This window comes from Bison bison, unplaced genomic scaffold (assembly GCF_000754665.1).
Source record: "Bison bison bison isolate TAMUID 2011002044 unplaced genomic scaffold, Bison_UMD1.0 scf7180017864384, whole genome shotgun sequence".
NCBI lineage: Eukaryota > Metazoa > Chordata > Mammalia > Artiodactyla > Bovidae > Bison > Bison bison.
Genome location: NW_011494956.1, coordinates 14,904,117 through 14,926,048, shown reverse-complemented (window position 1 = coordinate 14,926,048; position 21,932 = coordinate 14,904,117). Strand labels below are relative to the sequence as shown.

General features: G+C 36.5%; 1 protein-coding gene across 1 annotated transcript in view; it reads right to left on the bottom strand.

Moving 5' to 3' along the window:
* Positions 1 to 1,001: 1,001 nt before the first annotated feature.
* The window catches only part of STAG1 (stromal antigen 1), a 374,182-nt gene continuing 353,251 nt past the window's right edge, over positions 1,002 to 21,932 (bottom strand). Inside the window, exons 26-34 of the mRNA XM_010858254.1 lie at positions 19,773 to 19,874; positions 16,652 to 16,800; positions 15,710 to 15,838; positions 12,028 to 12,233; positions 7,648 to 7,822; positions 5,658 to 5,768; positions 5,029 to 5,143; positions 3,074 to 3,154; positions 1,002 to 2,986 (exon numbers count right to left, since the gene is read on the bottom strand). Coding sequence (XP_010856556.1) covers positions 2,963 to 2,986; positions 3,074 to 3,154; positions 5,029 to 5,143; positions 5,658 to 5,768; positions 7,648 to 7,822; positions 12,028 to 12,233; positions 15,710 to 15,838; positions 16,652 to 16,800; positions 19,773 to 19,874 — 1,092 coding nt within the window. The 3' untranslated portion in view covers positions 1,002 to 2,962. The remainder of the gene's footprint in view (positions 2,987 to 3,073; positions 3,155 to 5,028; positions 5,144 to 5,657; positions 5,769 to 7,647; positions 7,823 to 12,027; positions 12,234 to 15,709; positions 15,839 to 16,651; positions 16,801 to 19,772; positions 19,875 to 21,932) is intronic.

Below are 21,932 nucleotides of genomic sequence, written 5' to 3'. Positions count from 1 at the left end.
ATGCCTTTCCCAACTATGGTCTTGTTTTAGAGGAAAATGCTGAATCTTGTCACCAGATTTATTATTTAGTATTTAGTAGGTAGGTACTTCCCATGTCCCTACTGTCTTTGTGATCATTTGTGTGTCCTTGGGAGTAGAAAGCTATCCTTGTCCTCTGCAGAGCAAGGCACTTGGGAGGGCAGGGACGGAACCTTACTTGAGTTTGGTCTGCTATGAACAGGCACTAAGTCTTTGCTTCCCAGGAAGATCCTGCTTCTTGTTTCTTTTCTGAGAGCAGGGCCAACAGTCACAGCCAGGGTAGAATCGCACCTGGGTAAAGCCCTGGTCTAATCTCATAAGCACAAACCTTCAAGATGAGCTGCTAGAGCCCCAATTTAATCACCTTCCATCTTTGGCTGCCTCAGAGTCCCCACTGCCCATTTATCTCCTGTGTTCCTGCTGCTTCTCATGGACATCTCAGGCCATCTAATGAACACAGCCCAGAGAACATGGTGGGGCCCGTAAAGTGTAGGACATGGTTTTGTGCAGTGACATCTGGCAGCAGTGTCAAAAGAAACCTTCACTTTTGGCAGCCATGTAGAACACAAGTCTTTAAAGGGCATGGTCATGCCTAAGTGCTGGGTCTGGATCTCAGATGGGGGAAGGTCCCAGGCTTCAGACCATTTGATAATCCATGAATGCCTCCTCCAACACTCAGCCCACAAGAGACTTCCTCTTGAATGCTCACTTGGTCTCACCAGTCTTTCCTTCTCTCCAAGGAAATCCAATGGATGAAAGAAAATTGATGAGCTAGTCCTAAAATTCTACTTGCTTAAAAAAGTAAAGCCTCATTGATAACAGTGATTTGCTGTTGTTTTAACAAATTATCCTAAACAGCAAATTCTCAGTTCTTGGTTTAAAAAAAAAAAAAAAAAGAAAGCGTCATCATTCTGTTGAACAGGACGAGAAATCACCTCTTTCAAGCTTTACCTAATGGAACAATAGGATGACTACCACAAGCCTGATTTTGAATAGTTTATTAAAGGAAAGGTGAAGCATCAGTTTCAAATTGTACAAAAGGAAAAAAACCTCATATTGCAAATGTACAATTTACAGAATTACTAGCAAAACCAATCAAGGAGACACTGAAAATACAAAAATTCGATTGACTTCAAACTAAACTGGAAACCCATTGGAGTAGATACTAAGCCTTTTCTGTCGTGTGGTTGTCTACGATTCTAAGTCGGCACTGGTTTTTCCACATGAAACTGTCCAGCAAAGGACCAATCTGTGCAGGTGCCAGGGCTGGTATGGACAGTCCAGTCATCCCTGCCCGTTCATGTCCAGTGAAATCCATATTTCTGGAAGAAAGCAATACCCCAGCCCCCTAAATGGGGCCCAGGAATTGCTAAATTAGCAGATAAAACATTTTTGGTGACCAAGAAGTTTTTTTCAGAACTGTACAAATGTTGAGAAGTTTGTTTACTAAAAGGATGAATAAAATAACCCATTTTGCTTTCCCACATAGTCACTGGGTGCACAGATTTGTTATTTAAAAAACGCTTTTATTTATTTTTTTGGTAAAAAGGGAAAGCAAAGCCTCATCATTCTGTTGCAGCTACTTTAAAAACCAGCCGGGAAACAGCTGTGGTGGATTGGTTTGCAAATTTTGAGGCTTACTTTTAAAATCAGAAAGGAAGAAACTAAGTGGGCTTTTTAAAATAACAGTAGCAGCAAGTCATAAAAGTCTAAGCAGAATGTAACTCTAAACCATCGAAGGTTGTCCTGAAGATTCATAATTTCTTTCCCCCAAAGAATTATCCTTAATATGCACATTTAACACTGAAATGTAGCTGTATTTCAAGGTAAGCTTAAGAACTTCACCCTCTAAGCACAGACTTCTATGCAGCACATACTTCTATAATTGGTAAACGTAATTCACAAAATTAGTGCATAAGGGTAGTAAGTGCATGGGAAGTAGACACGGTTATGTTACACTTAAAATTACGTTTGAATGGCAAAGGAGTTCATGATTATCTTTTTAAGAAAATCGAAGTCCATGTAACTTGAATTTGGCAGGGCATGAAATAAGTGGTAAAAACAGCAAACTGATAACTTGAGAACCATTTTGTTTTACTGAGAATACTTTATTTGCTGGTAGAAGTTGCTAAAAATGCACAGAACAAATACCAATAGAAAATGTACTGTATTTGAATCTCCCTATTCTATATAAAATGAATGGTGTACAGCATCTGTTGGAAAAATGGCTGCATGGACATTTCTTATTTTATGCCCCCTTATAAATAAAAATAAACCTTTTTATTCAAGAGTATATAAAATCTGGGAATTCATATCCATGTCCACAGAGGGTGTGTGGTTTTTGGCAGAGATGCACTGTGGGAATTTCATCATAGCTTGTCAATATTCTGCTCCTCCATATTCCCGTATTCCACATGGTCAACCAAATCCAGTGAGCTCCAAAAACACTCTTCGGCAATTAGGGTGAGCTGCTTACTCATAGGTTTAATAAAAATGGTTAGCTTTTAAAACATAAAAAGGCAAAATGTTAAAACGGTTTTTAAATTGTACAACAGGAAAATAAAGTTAAAAATATTTTTTTTTACTCAATGCTGAGTTTTCATAAAACAGGTGTATTACAGTGTTTATCTTGACAGCTGTTTTAAAAATTTAAAATTTCTTCCTCCCTCCAGAAAAACACACACATCTGTACTGGGATAAGTCCAATAATAGGACACAAATGATTTTTCAGGTCAGTCTTTCTGAGGTGACATTCACCAACATTCCCTTGGGTAATTTACATGCGCCTCTTCTGTCACTGCAAAAAGGGATTGACCTTAATCATTTGATTAAAAAACAAATCAGATCACATCAAAAGTGTTTTTTTCCCCATACAAGCTATCACAGTATATAGGCCTCTAGCTCTAAATAATAGAGTTCCAGATTTGTAAATTTTCTTCAGACTTCAGAACATAGGCATTCCAAATCCCTAGAAAAAATGAAACACAATTATTAACTTCATGCATAAACAAGACCCAGAAAACACAAGAAAGAACAGTAATAATGTAACATTTACTGAATCGTCTTCTATGATAGCTGCAGAATCAAAGAAATCTGGCCTCAACTCCGCTCTCTCTCGCCGATTTCTTGACGGGGGCTGGAAAGAGAAACCGATACTTAATTTTTTTCCTGAGATACATTAAGACAAACTGTGATAATCAGCTAATATTTCTATGGTATCATTAATATAAATAACTGTTAAGTGTCACTTTGAAAGGAAAAGAGTCTGACTTATAGGAGCATACATTAAAGAAAAATCTAACTTTGGCTTTTATCACTTAGGTTTTGTTTTTTTTTTTTTTTAAAGGCTTTCAAATTACAATGAATGTATAAAAGCATATAATTTTGGGGCCTATAAACAACACATCTTTCAATCATGGAATAATTATATTCAATTATTATGGAATAATTATATTCCAGTCAATCATGATCAAACAGTAGGTGACAAAACTTCACTAAATTCCCTACCCCAGGTAGGCAGATGGAGACCTACTGATGGGTGGGTTGAAGGCGGTTATAGACCGGATATGTCTCATTTACATTTCTTACCAAACCTTTTCGTTATGTAAAGGTTTGGTAAGCATATAAGTTACATAAAGCATACTGTTATGAGCTAAATTTTGCCCCTCAAATTAATATATTTAAGTGCTAACCCCTAGACCACAGAATTTGACTGTATTTGGAGATAGGCTTTTTAAAAAAAGAGGTGAGGTAGTTAATAGATCATATGAACGTGAACATGAAATTGCTCAGTCATGTCTGACTCTTCGGGACACCATGGACTGTAGCCCGCCAGTCTCCTCTGTCCACGGGGATTCTCCAGGCAAGAATACTGGAGTGGATTGCCATTTCCTTCTCCAGGGATCTTCCTGACCCAGGGATTGAACCCAGGTCTCCCACATTGCAGGCAGACTCTTTATCCTCTGTGCCACAACCTGCAGCCCACCCAGTGTCTCTGTCCGTGGGATTTTCCAGGCAAAGCTACTGGAGTGGTTTGCCATTTCCTTTTCCAGGGGATTGTCCTGACCCAGGGATTGAACCGTGGTCTCCTGCACTGCAGGCAGGTTCTTTACCAACTGAGCTACCAGGGAAGCTCAGAGATCATATGGGTGGGTTCTAATTCAATGTGATCTATGTTCTTATAAGAAGAGGAGACACAGAGAGGAAACATCATGTGAAGACAGAGGGAGAAGAGGGCCATCTACAAGTCAAGGAGAGAGGTCTCAGAGTGAAATCAACGTTGCTGACACCTTGCTCTCAGCCTTCTAACCTCCAGAACTGTGAGAAAATAAATGTGTTAAGCCACCCAGTCAGTGGTGTGTTTGTATGGCAGTCTAGCAAATTAATACCCAGAGGAAGCAGTATGGTGAACCCCTGTGCACCTATCACCCAGCTTCAACAATTTTCAAACATTTGGCCAATCTTGTTTCATTGAATCACCTGTTTTTTTTTTTTTTTCTTCTCATGTTATTTCACTTCGGACAACTTCAGTGTGTCTCTTAACAGATCTCTTTTTAAAAGAACATAACCCCCATGTATTTCTGACAAAGTTAATCATTTCTTAGTATACCTACACTAAGTCCATATTCAGATTTCCTTAAACATGTCTCTCTTTACTGAACAGATAAGGTCCATATTCTGCAACTGGTTGCTATGTTGGAGCACAGTGTATATAGTCAGACTCCAATTTAAAGTACGAGAGGCCAGATGCACATGCTGCACTGAAAGGCAGATCTCGGGAAGCTGTTTTTCATGAATGTAATAAGGAGCCAGTCCCTATTATTGCCAGAATTCAAAATCTGACTTGCTTTGAAAGCAGGTTTGAAAAACACAAGCTCATCCAAATGCCACACCCACAGCTAGTCAGTGTTACCTCCTCTTGTCCCTCACAGGGTTCTTAAAATAAGAGCATCATCTTACACCAACGCTTTCACATATTTTAACAGAAAAAAATGTATTGAACTTCCTTACCAGGTCAATAACCATGGTGTCTTCAAATTCTTCGTTCATATCTTCTAACTGGCTCCGGGATGACATCATCACATCTTCAAAGATGGGCTCAGCATCTTCCTCCATGAGACCCCGACTAACATGAAAAGATACAGTCAGAAAGCTGTTCAGACTCATAGAACCTGGAATCCTGACTTTCATATTGGGTTTCCGAACCAGTTAAAGCACCTTCCAATTGCAGCCAACAGACTGCACAAATTATGCTATTGAACTCAGGTAATTAAGGATCATTCATTTGATTCACTCAAGATTTCATCTCAGTTCATCAGAAGGAAGTTAAACGCAATAACCATATTACTAGCTAACTATGTACACAAACTCCCACTATTATCCCAGATTTACAAATGAGGAACTGGAGGCACAGAGGTTTTAGAGCTTACCCAAGACCACACAGCTGACAAGGGACAGCACTAGGATTTAAATGCTGAACGCATTAAGAGCCCATGCCCTCCATTCCTATTCTACGCTGCATAGCATATTTGAATTGATTTTAACTCCTAAGACTAAACATCAGAGAAACCCAAGTCATTACACAGAATGACCATCATCACACAGTCGTCATGTTCTCATGAACTTGATGGAACACTTACACGGCATGCCTTACTCCAGTTCTCACTTTCATGTAGTTCATTCCTGTTCTGTCCTTCCGATTTAAGTCTTCTAATTTCGGCTGGCCTAACCAAGAGATCTGCATCTGAGGACTAAAAGAGGGTAGTATTATTCATTTTGTGGCAGCAGAGGCAGGGTTTAGGTAATCGGTCCCATGCTAAGAAGGCATAGTTGGTTGGTCTAATCCCCATGTAAGGGGACTTAGCTGGATTTATTCCAGGGTCAAGGTTGAGATAATTATCAAAGGACCTGTCTTGGCAGAAATGGTAGTAAGCTGGAGATCCCTAAGTCCCCAATAGCTGTGGCAGCTAGTTGTTAGGTGTGAAAGCAATCGGAATATGTCATCCCCAAATATGCCTCTTGAGCTGAAGGCAATTAAGCAGCAGCAAAATACAAAAAAACAGTTCCCCTTTTCATCTTAAAAGGGTAGGAAATAAATTATCCTTTTACTGGAGACAGACTCTGATGAGCCCAGAGATGGCAGCAGAGGAACCTGCAAACAAACCTTGCTAAGCAAATGCTCATTCTTCCTGGTTAAGGAAGATGAGGACCACCTAGCCCTGGCGCCACCCCTAGTCCAAACTCATGTGTCTTGTCATTTCTTCACAAATGTATTGTTTCTTTGTCTAAAAGGCTTAAAAGCTTCCTACTCTGGTTACTTCTTCAGATCTTCCTTCTCTTGTGAAGGCTCTCCTGTACATGTAAAAATTTAATAACATTTGTATACTTTTCTCCTGTTAATCTGTCTTTGTCAGTTTAATTTTTAGACCCAGACAGGGGCTCTAAGAGGGCTGAGGAAAACTTTTTCCTCTCCTATTAGGTACTTAAATTATCAGCTTAATTCCCCAAATCCCTACTGAACAAGAATGCTTCTCAGACTCCTGTATCCAGCTGCTACCCTATTTACAAGTGTTCCTAGCTGGACACTAAATCCCCTAAGAGACAGGAATGATGCCGGCTTGGTGGCTCAGAGCTCTCCAGAGTCAAACAAGGAAGGGTAGACCACATTTTTTCTCAGTCCTGAGGAAGTTTGGAGTCAGATACATACTGGGCCACATCTTCACCTGCACTCTATCCTTCCTGAAACATGGACACTTGCATACATATGCTTCTTGAGAATTTTATAGGATGCAAACTTAGATGGGATGACTTTCTGGTAGCTAAAATCTGCCACATGAAGTTCTCTCAAAGCAGCTGTCTTTGTATCATGTGAGGCTACCACCTTGATTCAACCTATAAAACTATAGCAGGAAAAAGGTGACAGACCACAGCCAGGAGGGCCTGACATGGTATCAAGTCAGGAAAGCAAGGCGAGCTGCTCAAATAAGACTTCCCACTGCCCAAGGAAGTGAAGTAGGAATGCTGGTCATAAGGCAAACTCCCCTCTAAGACTGCTCAGTTATGCAGGAGCTGACAATAATTATCCTTTCAGCTTTGAAGACGGCAGATCTTCAGAGAAAGGATTCCTTATGAAAACCCAAGATCTGAATACTTATAACATTTCTAACCTTTCTCTTTTCAACCTGCTAAGTTTGTTGAGTTTGAGTGAGAATTCTTTTATCCATCAGAATAACTCAACAGAATTATTTTAAATGAATAGAAACACAAGGGAGGAGCTTAGAGACTTTCAAATTTGAATAGAAAAATAACAAAGAAAAACTTAAGGTTTTCATAGCAAGTCATGCCATCACCCTGACTTTTCTGTGATTTGCAGAGCCATAGTACCAGAAAACACTTTAATCTCTGGTGTGGGAAAAGGTAAGAGCTTGATTCTCTTTTACAGAAAGAGCAACTATTCTCAGAATTTATCACCACTTTAGAAGATATTATATATCTTCTAATATAAGTTATTTAATCTCTTGGTGGTTTTGTTTTCTCATGAATTGAGAAAAGAATATGCTCGGATGAAATAATAATTCTTACTTTAACAGTTGAAGGTTTATGCCAAGAAAACCATTTTTTACTACTCACTTGTGTAAAAAGTCAGGCTCGGAGCCATGTTCAGACTCAGGCTCCTGAATCTGCTCTCCCATGGGCCGGCTGTTCTCCCGCAGGACGGTGGAAGTGAGCTGTGGTGCGGGCAGGGGGCCAGGAGTCTGAATCATGGTGTCAGTCCTGTTCAGCCACGTATTATCCAGGCTTTCATCTGTAAAATTCCAGTTGGAGTCACAGAATGTCACAGGTGGAATGAGCTCTGGTAGAAGTTACAGCACACATTCAAAGAGCATGGCTCTGGAGTAGACTGCATAGGTCTGAATTCCAGTTATACCACTCACTTGTGTGACTTTGTATAAGCTATTAAATTTCCAAAATTCAATCTCCTCATATACAAAATGGACTTTCAGTAACTGCCCTCCCTATTGTAAGGATTAAATGAGGTGATGTATATAATCAGCAAATACATGTTAGCTATCCTACATCATCATCTCTTCCAAGTCCCTCCACTTCCAGAGAGAGGAAGAATGTAGCCAGCCAGAGACCCCTCTACCTCCCTTTGCTCAAGCCATAAAGGGCCTATTTGCTGGGTCTTACAGGGGCCCCAGGCAGTAGCACTGAAAGTCTGGCTTCACTGAGAAATCAGCAAATCCTATTACACAATTAGGGTCTGGTCACCAGACAAGTAACTCTCTGCCAAGTTATACTTCTAGGGCTGGATTGAGGGTCTGTTTTCACACCTTTAACTTCAGCCTCTTTAGGGAAGTCTTCCCTGGTCACCCTGCTTGGCCCCTACTTACCATTCTTTTTTAGCTTCTAGAGGAAACAGAATCATTCTTGCTCACTTAGGGCTTAATTTTATATACTCTCCTGGCAGTGATCTGTAATGTGCATTCGCTATCTTTATAATCAGATTTAAGTTTCTTCAAGAGACCAGGAACTATTTTTTCCTTCTTCTAAAGATCATTCATAAAGGCTTGAACAGATTAAATCACTGTTTATAGCATCATTTGCATATCTAAATTCTGATAAAATACTATGTAATCCTAAAGTTCTACCTATAAAATTCTAAATTACAGTTGATCCTTGAACAATATAGTTTGAACTGTTGGGTCCATTTAAACATGGATTTAAAAAAATAAATATGTATTCCAGTGCTATATGCTTCATGGTTGGCTGAATCCATGGATGCAGAACCATGTATATGGCCTATAAAGTTAGATATGGATCTTCAACTATGTAGGTGGTTGCTCCCCCTCACCCCATTGGTTCAAAGTCAACTGCATTTTCTTGTGAAGAAGAATTTTAATCACAATATATATTACGAAGTTTTCCTCCCCCATTAAGTCACAGAGACAATGTGCACGCGAGGCTTCTCTTTAGCCATCAAGCATTCTATCGCCCTCAGGTTTTCTAAAATTTTGTCAGATGCACGTATGTTCTAGATAAGCTTTTTTGTTCCTGGAAATATCTATCTACTATCTGGTTAAGGTCATTCCACTGATCTGAAGCTCACTACCAAATCTCTTCTAAGTCAGCCAAGATTACATCTTTTATTCATATCACTTTCATTCAATATTTAATTCAAAACTGTTATTCTCTGCTGCAAAATTTGATGACCATAGGAATGGTTTCATTTAAGTTTTTTAACTTGGTAAACCATCTTTCAGCTTTCTACTACACGTCATCTCCAAAAAAATCTTCTGGGATGCATTAAGAGATTGGTCACTCCTTGTATGTTTCCAGAGAACCTTTCTGGCCCATCAGAGCACTCACCATGCTGAACTGAAACTGCCTGCTTCTGTCTCCCTTTCTGTAGTATGAACTCTTTTCTTAATACCAAATCCCCAGCATCTAGCACAGTTCTTAGGATGGTGCTTGGTAAAAACTTACTGAATAAAAGAATAACTTCAGGAAGAATTTATTCTTCTTGAAGAGATCCTCCTAACCCCTCAAGATACCTCAATGAAAACACTTCTTGCAAAGCTCTCTCATCTTCATCCCAAACTGATGAAACCCCATTGCTTAAGGGTTCTGGACACCTAACCTACCTCAATCACTTGGTAAATCTGAAACTAATACAGAGAAAGATTTTCTTTTTTTGCAATTAAATTGTTACGAAACTGGGTTATCTGGCCCCACATATACCTCTCTGTCCTGAGCACACTAATGACTAACTCTCCATTAGTGTGTAGATAAGTGGGTATCTAAATTCTCTAGGCCTTTGTTTCTTCTCTGTAAAATCTGGGTAATAGTGCTTAACTCAGAACTGATTTATAAAACATCTACATAGCATTCACTATGTGCCAGGAACTGACCTACGTGCTTTACAAACATTGGTCAAATAAATGATTAAGTGATAGAATGTAAGTATATAGCAAGGATTTGATGAATGCTGGCTCATAAATGCATACTACACCTAAGAAAAGCTGTGAGCAGGAAAAAAAAGTCCAGATAGATGACTAGATGTGGGGTGCCCAGATAAAGACATTTTCAAGAGGAAATGACTGAAATCATTCTTTAGGGAAAAGTTGAGGATCCTATACTATAAAGATAGGGTTCTGTTATTTTCATTTTCTGGACCAAAAAGATGTTAAGTCCTAAAGTTGAAACTTCAAAGGAAATCTTTAACATTAATTTTGTAAATATATTCAAATCTTTTTATTCTCTTTGAAATATACATTCAGCCTAATCCACTGACTAATGCTAGATGAGGGGCAATACTATATGATGACCACATCTGAACAATGGCAGCTAACATTTATCAAACGATGCCTTTGTGTCAAGCACTATGCTAGGTAATCACTGTCTGTGTACTAAGTTTTTTACTTAAGAGTATCTCATTTAATATTCACAATAGGCAACAGGACAAGTACTCAGATCATCCTTCATCTGCTCAGTGACTGGGGTTTATAGAAGTTCAGTAACATGCTCAAAGGTTATACAGCTGAAAAACGAGAAAGCCAGGTCTGTAGTCTAGAACTCTGAATTTAGACTTTGTGCTCTTCATCAATAGTTCATACCACCTCCTCAATGATGAAAGAAACATTAGACTTAAATTCTAATTAATTCTGCTACAGATTTCAGCAAAGTCTTTGATGAGTCACTGTTTTTAAGGTAGCAGAAGTAAACAAATTTGTAAAAAGAAGCATATTGCTCTCTTGGTTTGGAGAAATTTTATTAGGAGAATCATGGAGATGGAGGAAGATTATTTGAGGAAATAAGCATTTTTACTCTTGAGTTTTCTCTTAGTTTAAGAATAATCCTTAAAAAAAAAAAAGAATAATCCTTTGGGCTTCCCTGGTGGCTCAGATGGTAAAGAATCCTCCTGCAATGTAGGAGACCTGGGTTTGATCCCTGGGTTGGGAAGATCCCCTGGAGAAAGAAATATACCCACTCTAGTATATTACGGCCTGGAGAATTCCATGGACAGAGGAGCCTGGCAGGCTACAGTCCATGGGGTTGCAAAGAATCGTACACAACTGAGCAACTTTCATACTTTTGTTTTAATAGCAATCTTTAGTCTTTTGGGATATAGGAATTTCTACTCTTGATCACATTTTCATGACAATTCAACTCCCCGTTCCCCATAGCCTATGAATAATCTAGATCTATGAGGTCTAGATCTAAAACTAGATCTGACCATCACTATTTTAATATACAAAAATAGATTTTCCAACCAAGCAGTGGAAATGGAAAGTTGTTTTGGTATATTCAATGTGTTGGAGAGTTCTACCCTCAAATTACCAGAATCTCTCCTATATTAGGATACATGTTGATAGAATAACATTCAGTTAAGTTCAGTTGCTCAGTCGTGTCCGACTCTTCGCAACCCCATGCATCGCAGCACGCCAGCCCTCCCTGTCCATCACCAACTCCTGGAGTTTATCCAAACTCATGTCCATCGTGTCGGTGATGCCATCCAGCCATCTCATCCTCTGTCATCCCCTTTTCCTCCTGCCCCCAAACCCTCCCAGCATCAGGGTCTTTTCCAATGAGTCAACTCGTCACATGAGGTGGCCAAAGTACTGGAGTTTCAGCTTCAGCATCAGTCCTTCCAACGAACACCCAGGACTGATCTCCTTTAGAATAATATTATGACTGTCTTATTTTAAATTTTAATGTATTAGAGGTCTATGGTAAGGGAATCAATCTTGTAAACCTTCTTGTCTCCTTTACTTCTCTGTGCTTATCATCTTCCTGTGTTCAATGCTTTTTCAACTTCAATTTCTTTTTCCTTGACCCTCTTCTTGACTTTGTCTATTCTAACCTTCATGCCTACACCTCTCTCAGTGTGTATGAAACACACAAGGAAATAATGTGCGTAACAGAATTACCTTGCTTCAGCAGAGTATTCACTGCTTTATTTATCTTGACAGGCACATTATTTGCCTCACACCATAGAGGCACACTTACCTTCTACTCGTTTTTTGTGAAGTGGAGGTCGTCCTTTCTTATTCCTTACTGAGGAGGTTTTGCTGCTGCTACTTCCACTGTTCACAGACATTCTGTCATCTTCACCGCCAGTGACTAAAGAATTTCTATAGGAGATGAGTGGAAGCCATACATCCTCCCTCCTTTCCATCATTTGTTCCGTAAGGAATTTTTCTAGGTATGAGTGACTAGAGACAGAACAGAAGCAGTCATTTTTATGGAAGCAGTTCATGCATCACTTATTTAATTTTTTTCACAACCTGAAATTCTCTTCTCTCTCTGAATAATCCTTAAAGATACACATTAAACTGTTCACAGTGGTTACCTTTAGAAAGACAGGGATTGAGAATTTAAGATTTTGCTTCACATTATCTCTGGAATAAGCAATGTATTACTAAGGGTGCATGTGTGTTTCTTCCTTTCTTCCTTTTTTTGTTTTTAAATACCAATGTTAAAAAAAACCCAGAAGTTTGGCTCAAAAAGGATACTGATTCTCTTTTAAAATGTTCAAACAGGGCAGGATTTCTAAAATGGTGGCATGTGGAGAGTTGCATACCCTGTCCCCAGCAAAACCACCTTTTTGGTGGTAGATGTTGAGAGTGGGGGACGTTAGGGGGTCTATGGGATGGGAACTGTCTGTACCTTCCCCTCACATTTGCTATGAAGCTAAAACTGCTCTAAAAAAGTAAAGTTAAATAAAATAAATATGTTATATCACATGTTTTCCTCTTGGTCTAGAAGACTACATGGCCCAAGGCTGCCCTTCTCAGGAGCAATCAGGGAGGAAGCTTCTAAGCTGCTGGTCTCCTGACTGACCATGGGGCAAAGTAAACAATCTGAACTGTGACAGCAGCTTTTAAAAGGCACACACATATCCAACAGTAAAAGGTAAAAATCTAACTTGCTAATAAGGAAGTTTAAGCACAACCTTTGAGAGGCTGATACAGGTTAAATGATAAAAAACAAAGAATAAAGATCTGAGTAGGGACAGTAGAGGCTGCATACTGCAAGAGAAACAGACCTCACAGTTTGGTGATGCAGGTCTCTAAAGAAATAAACAACCAAGTAACCAATCACATCAATCTCTAGGGAGATAAAGAATGAACATCATGAGTAGATAAATTATTATCTCATGATGTATCATAAGTGCAATGTTATCTAAAATGGTCACTTTTCAACAAAAAATTATGAGACATGCAAAGAAATAGGGAAATGTAATCCATATACAGGGAAAAAAAACAACCAAGCAACAGAAAACCTGGCACAAGAACTAAAGAAAACAATGTCTAAAGAATTAAAAGTAAGCCCCATAGTAACACTATTTTTCATTAAATAGAGAACATGAATAAAAAGATAGAAATGATAAAGAATCAAATGGAATTTTGAAGTACAACAATGGAAATTAAAAATTCTTTAAAGGTGCTCAACAGATTTGACCTGGCAGAAGTCAATAATCTTGATCATATATCAATAGAGATTATGTAATCTGAAGAGCAGACAGAAAAAAAGTGAAGAAAAATGAACAGTGCCTGAGAGAAATGTGGGATATCATTAAACACACTGACATGTGTAATGGGAGTACCAGAAGAAAGGTGTAGAAGCAAACTTGAGGAAATAATAATAACTTCAGAATTTGATGAAAAACAATCAACACATCCTCAAAGCTCAACAAACTCTAAGCAGTATAAATACAAAGAGATGCACAACAAGACACATCACAATGAAGATGCTGAATGCCGAAGGTTAAAAAATCTAGACAGTAGTTAGAGAAAAGTAATCGATTACAAACAAGAGAATGCCAATAAGTGTAAAAGCTGACTTCTCATCAGACACAGTAAAGGCCAGAAGGCAGCAGGATTACATAGTCAGTATGCTAGAAGTAAAACACTATCAAACAAGAATCTTGTATCTAAAAAACTATACTTTAAAGGTAAAGAGGAAATAAAAACACTCTCAGATGGACAAAAGTGTATAGAGAATTTGTTGGTGGCTGACTTGCCTTACAAGAAATACTAAAGACAGTTCTTCAGGCTAAAAAGAAACACACCAAAAAGTAATCTGAATTTATATGAAAAAATGATGAGTGTGGAAGAGTAATTACCAGGTAGTCATAAAGAACAATATAACTGCCTACTTATCTTTTCATTGATTTAAAAAGCAACTATATAAAACAATATGCACTACTGTGCTGTTGAGCCAATAACACAGAAACGTGTATTTAACAGCGTACACAGAAAAGTGGGTGATGGCAAAGATGTATTGGAGTAAGGAAATGATATGAGATAGAGATGGAATATCACATCCACAATTAAGGAAGAACTGAAAAATATAATTAAGGACTGAAGGAATTAAAATGTTACAGTAGAAAATATCTATTTAATATAAAAGGCAATAAAAGAGGGAAAAATCAAAGAGACATACAGAAAACGTTATCACTGGCAGAGACTGTTTTAAAACAAATAACATGATCTAATAACAAATAACATAACTAATAACCTCATTTTATTGTGCTTTGCTTTACTGCATTTTGCAGATACCTCAGTTTTTACACATTGAAAGTTTGCAGTAAGCCTGCACTGTCAGATGATGGTTAGTATTTTTAAGCAGTATGTGTTTTTAAAATGAAGGTATGAACACTGTTTATAAGACATACTGCTATCATACACTTAATATACTACAGTAGAGTGTAAATACAACTTTTCTATGCACTCACTGACAAACCGAAAAATTCATGTGACTTTATCACAATATTTTCTTGTGGTGGTGAGGAACTGAACCTATAATATCTCTGAGGTATATGCTGTCTACAAGAAACATACTTTAGATTCAAAGGCAAAAGAGATAGGAAGTGAAAGGATGGGAAAAGAAAGCTATACTATGCAAACAGTAACTAAAATAGAGCTGGAGTGGTTACACACTAGTATCAGACAAAATAGACTTTAAGACAAACTTTTCTAGGGACAGAGAAGGCGGTGGAGTTAAGAGTCAATCAATCCACCAGGGAGACATAACAATTATATATACAACCTAACAACAGAGTCCCAAAATACAAAAGCAAAAACTGAGGACTGAGAACTGAAAGGAGAAATAACAATTCAATAAAAATAGTTGGAGACTTCAATACCCCACTTGCAGTAATGGACAGAACTAACAGAAAATAGAAGACTATTATGTTATGAAGAAAACTATAAGCCAACTGGACTTTGATTTTATGGAAACAAGTCAAATACAAAAAAAACTAAACTATAACTAATATAAAAGGAAAGAGGAAAGTGTTCCACAATGGTTAAGCTAGTGTTCACAGATCTTTGAATAAGAGAATAAGAAATCATTCCCACTTGCAAATTCTAGGCTACTGAAAGGTAAGCAAAGAAAAACTATACAAAGTTTAAAAGAAAATTATAGTCCTTTAAACTATGAGAGCCTAAGTTATCAATGTAATTACATGATTAATTCCTTCAAAAATTGTAACACTTAGAATTATAACATGAGTGAAGTTGCTCAGTTGTGTCCCACTCTTTGCGACCCCATGGACTGTAGCCTGCCAGGCTCCTCTGTCCATGGGATTTTCCAGGCAAGAGTACTGAGTGGGTTGCCATTTCCTTCTCCAAGAATTATAATGGTGTAATGATAAAAACCACTTGTCCTACAATGTGCAACTTACACAGTCTTTTTGTCTTGCCGAAGAAGCTTAGATGAAAATTCACTTAGTACTTCTAGGAAAGCCAGATTAGGAGGTGGGTATTCTTGTCCTTTCTGATTTTGATATTTAAAGGCAAATTCTATGCCATCCCTGAAATAAAAGAAAATATTGTCTTATTTTTCCAAATAGCTAGTATAGCTCTTCAATAGGCTATAATTTAAAAAAAATAGTTGGGACGACCCAGAGGGATGGTATGGGGAGGGAGGACGGAGGAGGGTTCAGGATGGGGAACACATGTATACCTGTGGCAGATTCATTTTGATATTTGGCAAAACTAATACAATTTGTAAAGTTTAAAAATAAAATAAAATAAAAAAAAAATAGTTGGGAAGGCAGCAAAATCATCACTGAGGGTAAAAATAAACTCAAATGGTAAAGTAATAATTTGCATGACATAGTCGCATAATAATATTTAATTTTAGTATTTATAGTGGAAAACAACTTATGTTGTGAAGTTATATTTCAAAACTTACATTGTAAAAAATAAAAAATAGCTATGTAGCCACAAAGCTAAATTTCTGTGTAGCTTTCAGAGGTAACAGAATACCCTGGAAAGATACAGAGATTGTCAGAAAATCTGGTTCTTAAGAGTTTTTGTAAGGTACTTAAAAACTTTTTTATCATTCAGTTTTCAATTATGAAATGAGGATGCACAGTATTTTTAGATATATGTCTCCCACAACATTTTCTCACTGATAAGAGTGACGAGAATATTTTGTTAAAACTTTCCTTGAAAAGTCTAACATTTGTTACTTTAAAAAATTGATAATTGGCAAAACTAATACAATTATGTAAAGTTTAAAAATAAAATAAAATTAAAAAAAATTTGGTCAAATAATAGTTGTTTTTGGTAAGTTTCAGTAAACCAGATTGTGTATAACAGTGTCTATTTAGCTCACTTACTTGTGGAGTGTGGCAACTGCTTCTCGTGTCTTGATCTGGTCCAATCCGAATGTAAGGGCAAAGCGACGTGCCAATTCTTTAATGCCACTGACATGGGCAGATGTCCTATCTAGGTTGGGCCCTTGCTCTTGAACAAGTTCATTAAACAACTGGTAGAAAGAAAAAAAGAGGAAAAAGTTCATAGCTAAGAAATATTTATTTATTGTTAGAATAGGTAATACAATTTAAAAAACATTTAAAAGCCATATGGTAAGATACGTATTTCCCTTCTTGTATTAACAGTAGCCATACTTTCCCCTTCTCCAAGTCATCTACTATTATCTACTATTTCTCAAGCTCATTTTCATGCTAGTTGTGTGATTACATGCAAACCAGAATTTATTTTTCTACCAAAAGGAACATATTTTGGGTTGGGGAAAATGTTTACAAAAATATACTATGTATTCTTTTTGTTGTTTTCACAGGAATGGCAATATATAAAACGCAGGGTTCAGAACTTTGTTTCTCACTTATTACATCTTAGACAAGAACATTATGTAAAAGAAGATCATTAAGATATATGAAATGTTTTTTCCCATCCAATGACAAAATACACAAAAAATGTTCTAAAACTGAGTGATGGGATTTTATAATCACATACACATTACGTGTATTGCATCAAAATAACAGAATCAAAACTCTGGAATACTAAAGAATATAAAAGCCATCGTCATTCCGCCACCAAAGTTAGACACTTTACATGTATCTGCGTCCTCTTTTATTATGAGAGAATGAACAGTCCAAGCTCTGATCTGAAGCCACTCCCTGTTTATGTACTGGATCTCGCCTCCTTTACCGACTTAGTGGTTTGGTCCTGTGTACTGCTTTTTCCTGAATCATTAACTACTCCCTCTCTTAGATGCATGCATCTTAAAAAACAAACAACCCTAACTTCTTAATTCCATCTCCTCTGCCAATTACGGATGCATCTGTCACATTCTCTACCCAACGATCCTGAGAAATACTGTTTATATTTGTTTTCTTTACTTCCTCACCTCCCAATCTCTCAATTCACTCTAGGCACACCATTTCATTGAAATAGCTCTTATCTTCTATTAATTATGTTGTCTACCTTTTTAGGTTTCTTCAGCAATAGACTGGCTTAAACTATTTACTCTGCCATGACTAGAAAAAGCAGTTCTTCCAGAGATTTTCAAATTTATTCATGAGTAATTGTTTATAAATTATTTAATTTTAAAATGTTTTCAGAGATAGTTGTATACAATAGCCTTAAACTCTAAAATTTACATTCAAAATAAATACAAAGAATGTATTTCACTGTATAAAATTCAAGGAATATCAAAGTAAAATTCTCTTTTCTCTTTCCCATTATATATCATTCTTCTCTCCAAAGGTAATCAATGTTAGGGTTAAAGTTTTGAAAGTTTTTTTTTAATCAATTTAGACACATTAATCGGAGAAGGCCCACTGCAGTACTCTTGCCTGGAAAATCCCATGGACGGAGGAGCCTTGTAGGCTGCAGTCCATGAGGTCACTAGGAGTCGGACACGACTGAGCGACTTCTCTTTGACTTTTCACTTTCATGCATTGGAGAAGCAAATGGCAACCCACACCAGTGTTCTTGCCTGGAGAATCCCAGGGACGGGGGAGCCTGGTGGGCTGCCATCTATGGGGTCGCACAGAGTCGGACATGACTGAAGCGACTTAGCAGCAGCAGCAGCAGCAAACACATTAATATATTTACACGTACATAAAGTTTTAATTTTCGTTTATATAGTATTGTACTATATTTTGTCCTGAAACTTGCTGTTCTTCACTTAATATTTTGTCTTACAAAATATTTTTCAGCTATTTCAGAATAAGTTTATTTTACTAGTCCTATGTTGATGAACATTTAGAATCTTGCAATATTACACAGACTGTTGCAATAAAATGATCTTTCATATACACGGTTTTGTGCATACCTGAATGTATCTATGTAGATACCTAAGTAGGAAAAAACTGGTTCAAAAGGAATGTATATCTTAAACTTTGAAATATACTGCAAAATTATATTCCAAGAAGGTAGGAGCAATTGCTTTCACAAAGGACCTTTTTCTTGCTGTATCTTTAACAATCACTGGTATATCTATCATTTTAATTCTTGCCAGTCTATTTGGCAGTGATAAATATCTCCTTGTTTCAATTTGTATTATATTAATTATTAATGATGTTTTTTCACGTTTATTGCTTTTTAAGGAAAAGTTGCCTCTTCCGAAAAGTGGCTTTTTTCATTTGCTCACTTTTATATGGGATTTGTTTACCTTTATTACAGATTTGTAGGATTTGCTATGTATGATTAAAAATATTTTCCTATAATCTGTCATTGGTTTTTTAATTTTGTTCAGAGTGCTGGTTGATGTATAAAGCTGTTTAAGTCTATATTGTGGCTTCTCTCCTGGAGGACTTCCCTACTCCAGTATATAAAAATATCCTTTTATATTCTTTCAAACTTTTAATTTTATATATATATATATATATATATAATCCACCTAGTAGTTATTTTGGCTACATGTTCAGTAGGGCTATTTATAGCCATTTCTCCAAATACATAGTCAATGGACCCATCACCTATTAAAAAGGAGGTGATCCTTTCCCCACTGACCTTTATCAAAGGCTAAATATATACATACATACATACATACATACATACCTATAGCCACTACTACCCCTCATCTCTACTTTAATACTAGGCATTTATTAGGAATCTTCCTTAGGAAATACATGTGACATATTTTCTTATTTGGATACTACTGTTGCCCCTTTTATTATTAAATACTTTTGAAATGTATTTTTATATTTGTTCTTTAAAAATGATCACTTTTAAAATATCCAATTTGGCATTTCATTTGGTCTAAGAGTAGATCACCTTAGGATTTCACCCATTTGAAATGTAAACTACAGGACTGTCTTCCTAAAGAAAAGACACATAACACATCTTTGTACCAGAAAGTATCCATAGTAATGTATTAATATAATGATCTAATTTAAATGAGGTAAGATAACTAGCATATAATAATAAGCACATGCCAATACTCAATAGTATTAATTCTACTCATTTCTTTTCCTTCAAATTTCTTACCTGCTGTAAACTGAGAATGAGGGTCTTGGCACACTGAATTTTATCAATTTGCCTAGTTTTACTCAATGTTTCCTTAATAATATCACCATAGTCATTGTAATACTGTAAGGAAAAGAAATAAAGCTTTAAAACTGTTGACATTTCATGAGATAAAGAACAGGCTGGTGAAAAAAACGGAAAGGTGAGTAAAGACATGTTTCATTTTTCATGTTAAAAACCTAATGAGAGTTAAAAGATATTGTCTAATGTTAAAAATATACACATTGGACATTTAAAATTATGAAATAAATAATAAAACTAGATAACTAGGAAATTCAAAGAGGAGAAGTGATATATGTGAGCAAAATTACTCATTCTTTACAACATGGATTCAACAGACACCACTTGTCCAGATCAAGAAACAGAACTCTGACAGAAACATCTTGAAGAACTAAAACCTAAACAGTCAAAATTGCTTACTTCTGGGGAGAGGGCCTAAACAAAGGAAGGGTAGATTACAATACAGATTTAACTTTTCATTAAATATTTTTGTGTACCCATTTCCCCCCACAATGTCTGTATTTTACTATTATATATAATATAAAAAGTAAAAACAGTGATTTCTTCAACAGTGATTGGGAAAATTTCAACTAATTTTATAATTCAATTTTTTGATACAGGATTTAAAGAGTTTTCCTTGTGAGTAAATAATTAGGAGAAACTCTGAGACTATTAAATCTGGATGTTATTTCCAAACTAAAGCCTAAAACCTATAAACTATGTAAAGAAATGAGTATATTAGCTTCAAGCAGATGGATATATTTCCATGATGGGAGGTGCAAAAAAAAAAAAGGGGAAAGCAAAAGAAGGGGAAATATCTCAAAAGAATCATCTTTTCAGTGCAATTAAAAATTATCTCAGTGCAGATAAGAAGAAAAAGATATATGAGAACACTAAAGTAGTTCAACAGGTAGATCAACAAAAATTCAGATTTTTAATAATCACATAGAGAAATGAGGCAAAAAGCCAAATAGACAAGGATATATAAAGAATAGTAAACAGCAATTAAAATATTATAAAAGATTAAAGCCTATAATGAACACAGGTGTGTAAAAACTGCTAAGGATGATAAAAGTTTGGATAAAGCCTGTTTCTTGAACCCAAGATAGTACTGCTGAGGGACGACAAGGAAAACCATGGTAAGCTCATATTCATCCAACCAAGTCCTATTTAGATATTACTATTGGAAGCCTGCCCTAGTTGCTCACTTAAGTGTCTATATATCTGTGCTTGCTTTGTAATTTATACATCTATCACCACAATAATCATGCTGAGGTTTTGTTTTACATCTAGTGGAAAGAGTTAAGCTTTAAGTTAGAGAAATCAAATGTCAGTTTTTGCTACTTTAATAGTTGTGTGATCTTTGAAAGTTACTTTGCTTCTCTGAGCCTTGATTTCCTTTTCTATAAATGTTGATTTCCTAAATCACAGTTACTGCAGTCAACAAAGATAATATAAAAGCCTTAGAGCAGTCTCTTGAATGTAAATGGCATAGAACACAGGCAGCTATTCATTATTAGCATGTTATATAATGTTTACATTTCAGTTTCTCTGTAATCTAGAACTGCCATACTACAGAAATTATATCTTATTTAAACCTCTGGCTACCAACATAGTACTCACATGGGAGTTGTCTAGCAAAATATTTAGTTACTGTGTCATAACTAGAATGGAGCCCAAACATGGACAAAGACACAAGTGAATGAATGGCATACACAATATTCTGAACATGGGCAAAATAAAATACTGTCTCTGACATAAAAACAAGGCAAAAATACGTACACCGATAAGTATGCCTGTTAGGTTTTATCATAAAGATTTTTGAGGACTACTTTTTTTGAGTGTCAGAAACAAAATGGAGCTTCTGGGAAGAGCAGCCAGGAAGTCGGAGACTTTAGAATGGTGTAAAACTCTCAACATCTCCTTACCTCCTGCAGGAAAAAAATCCCAAATTCTCACACAACATATAAGGTCTAACCTCATTTAATATCTTTAAATCTTACCTCTAGCTCCATTCTCATAAGCAATCTATGTTGCTGTATCAAATTACTTGCATTTTCCTCAATTTCCTTTGTCTTTGTACAGGTAGTCCAATGTGCCTGAAAGCCCTTTAACTAGTTC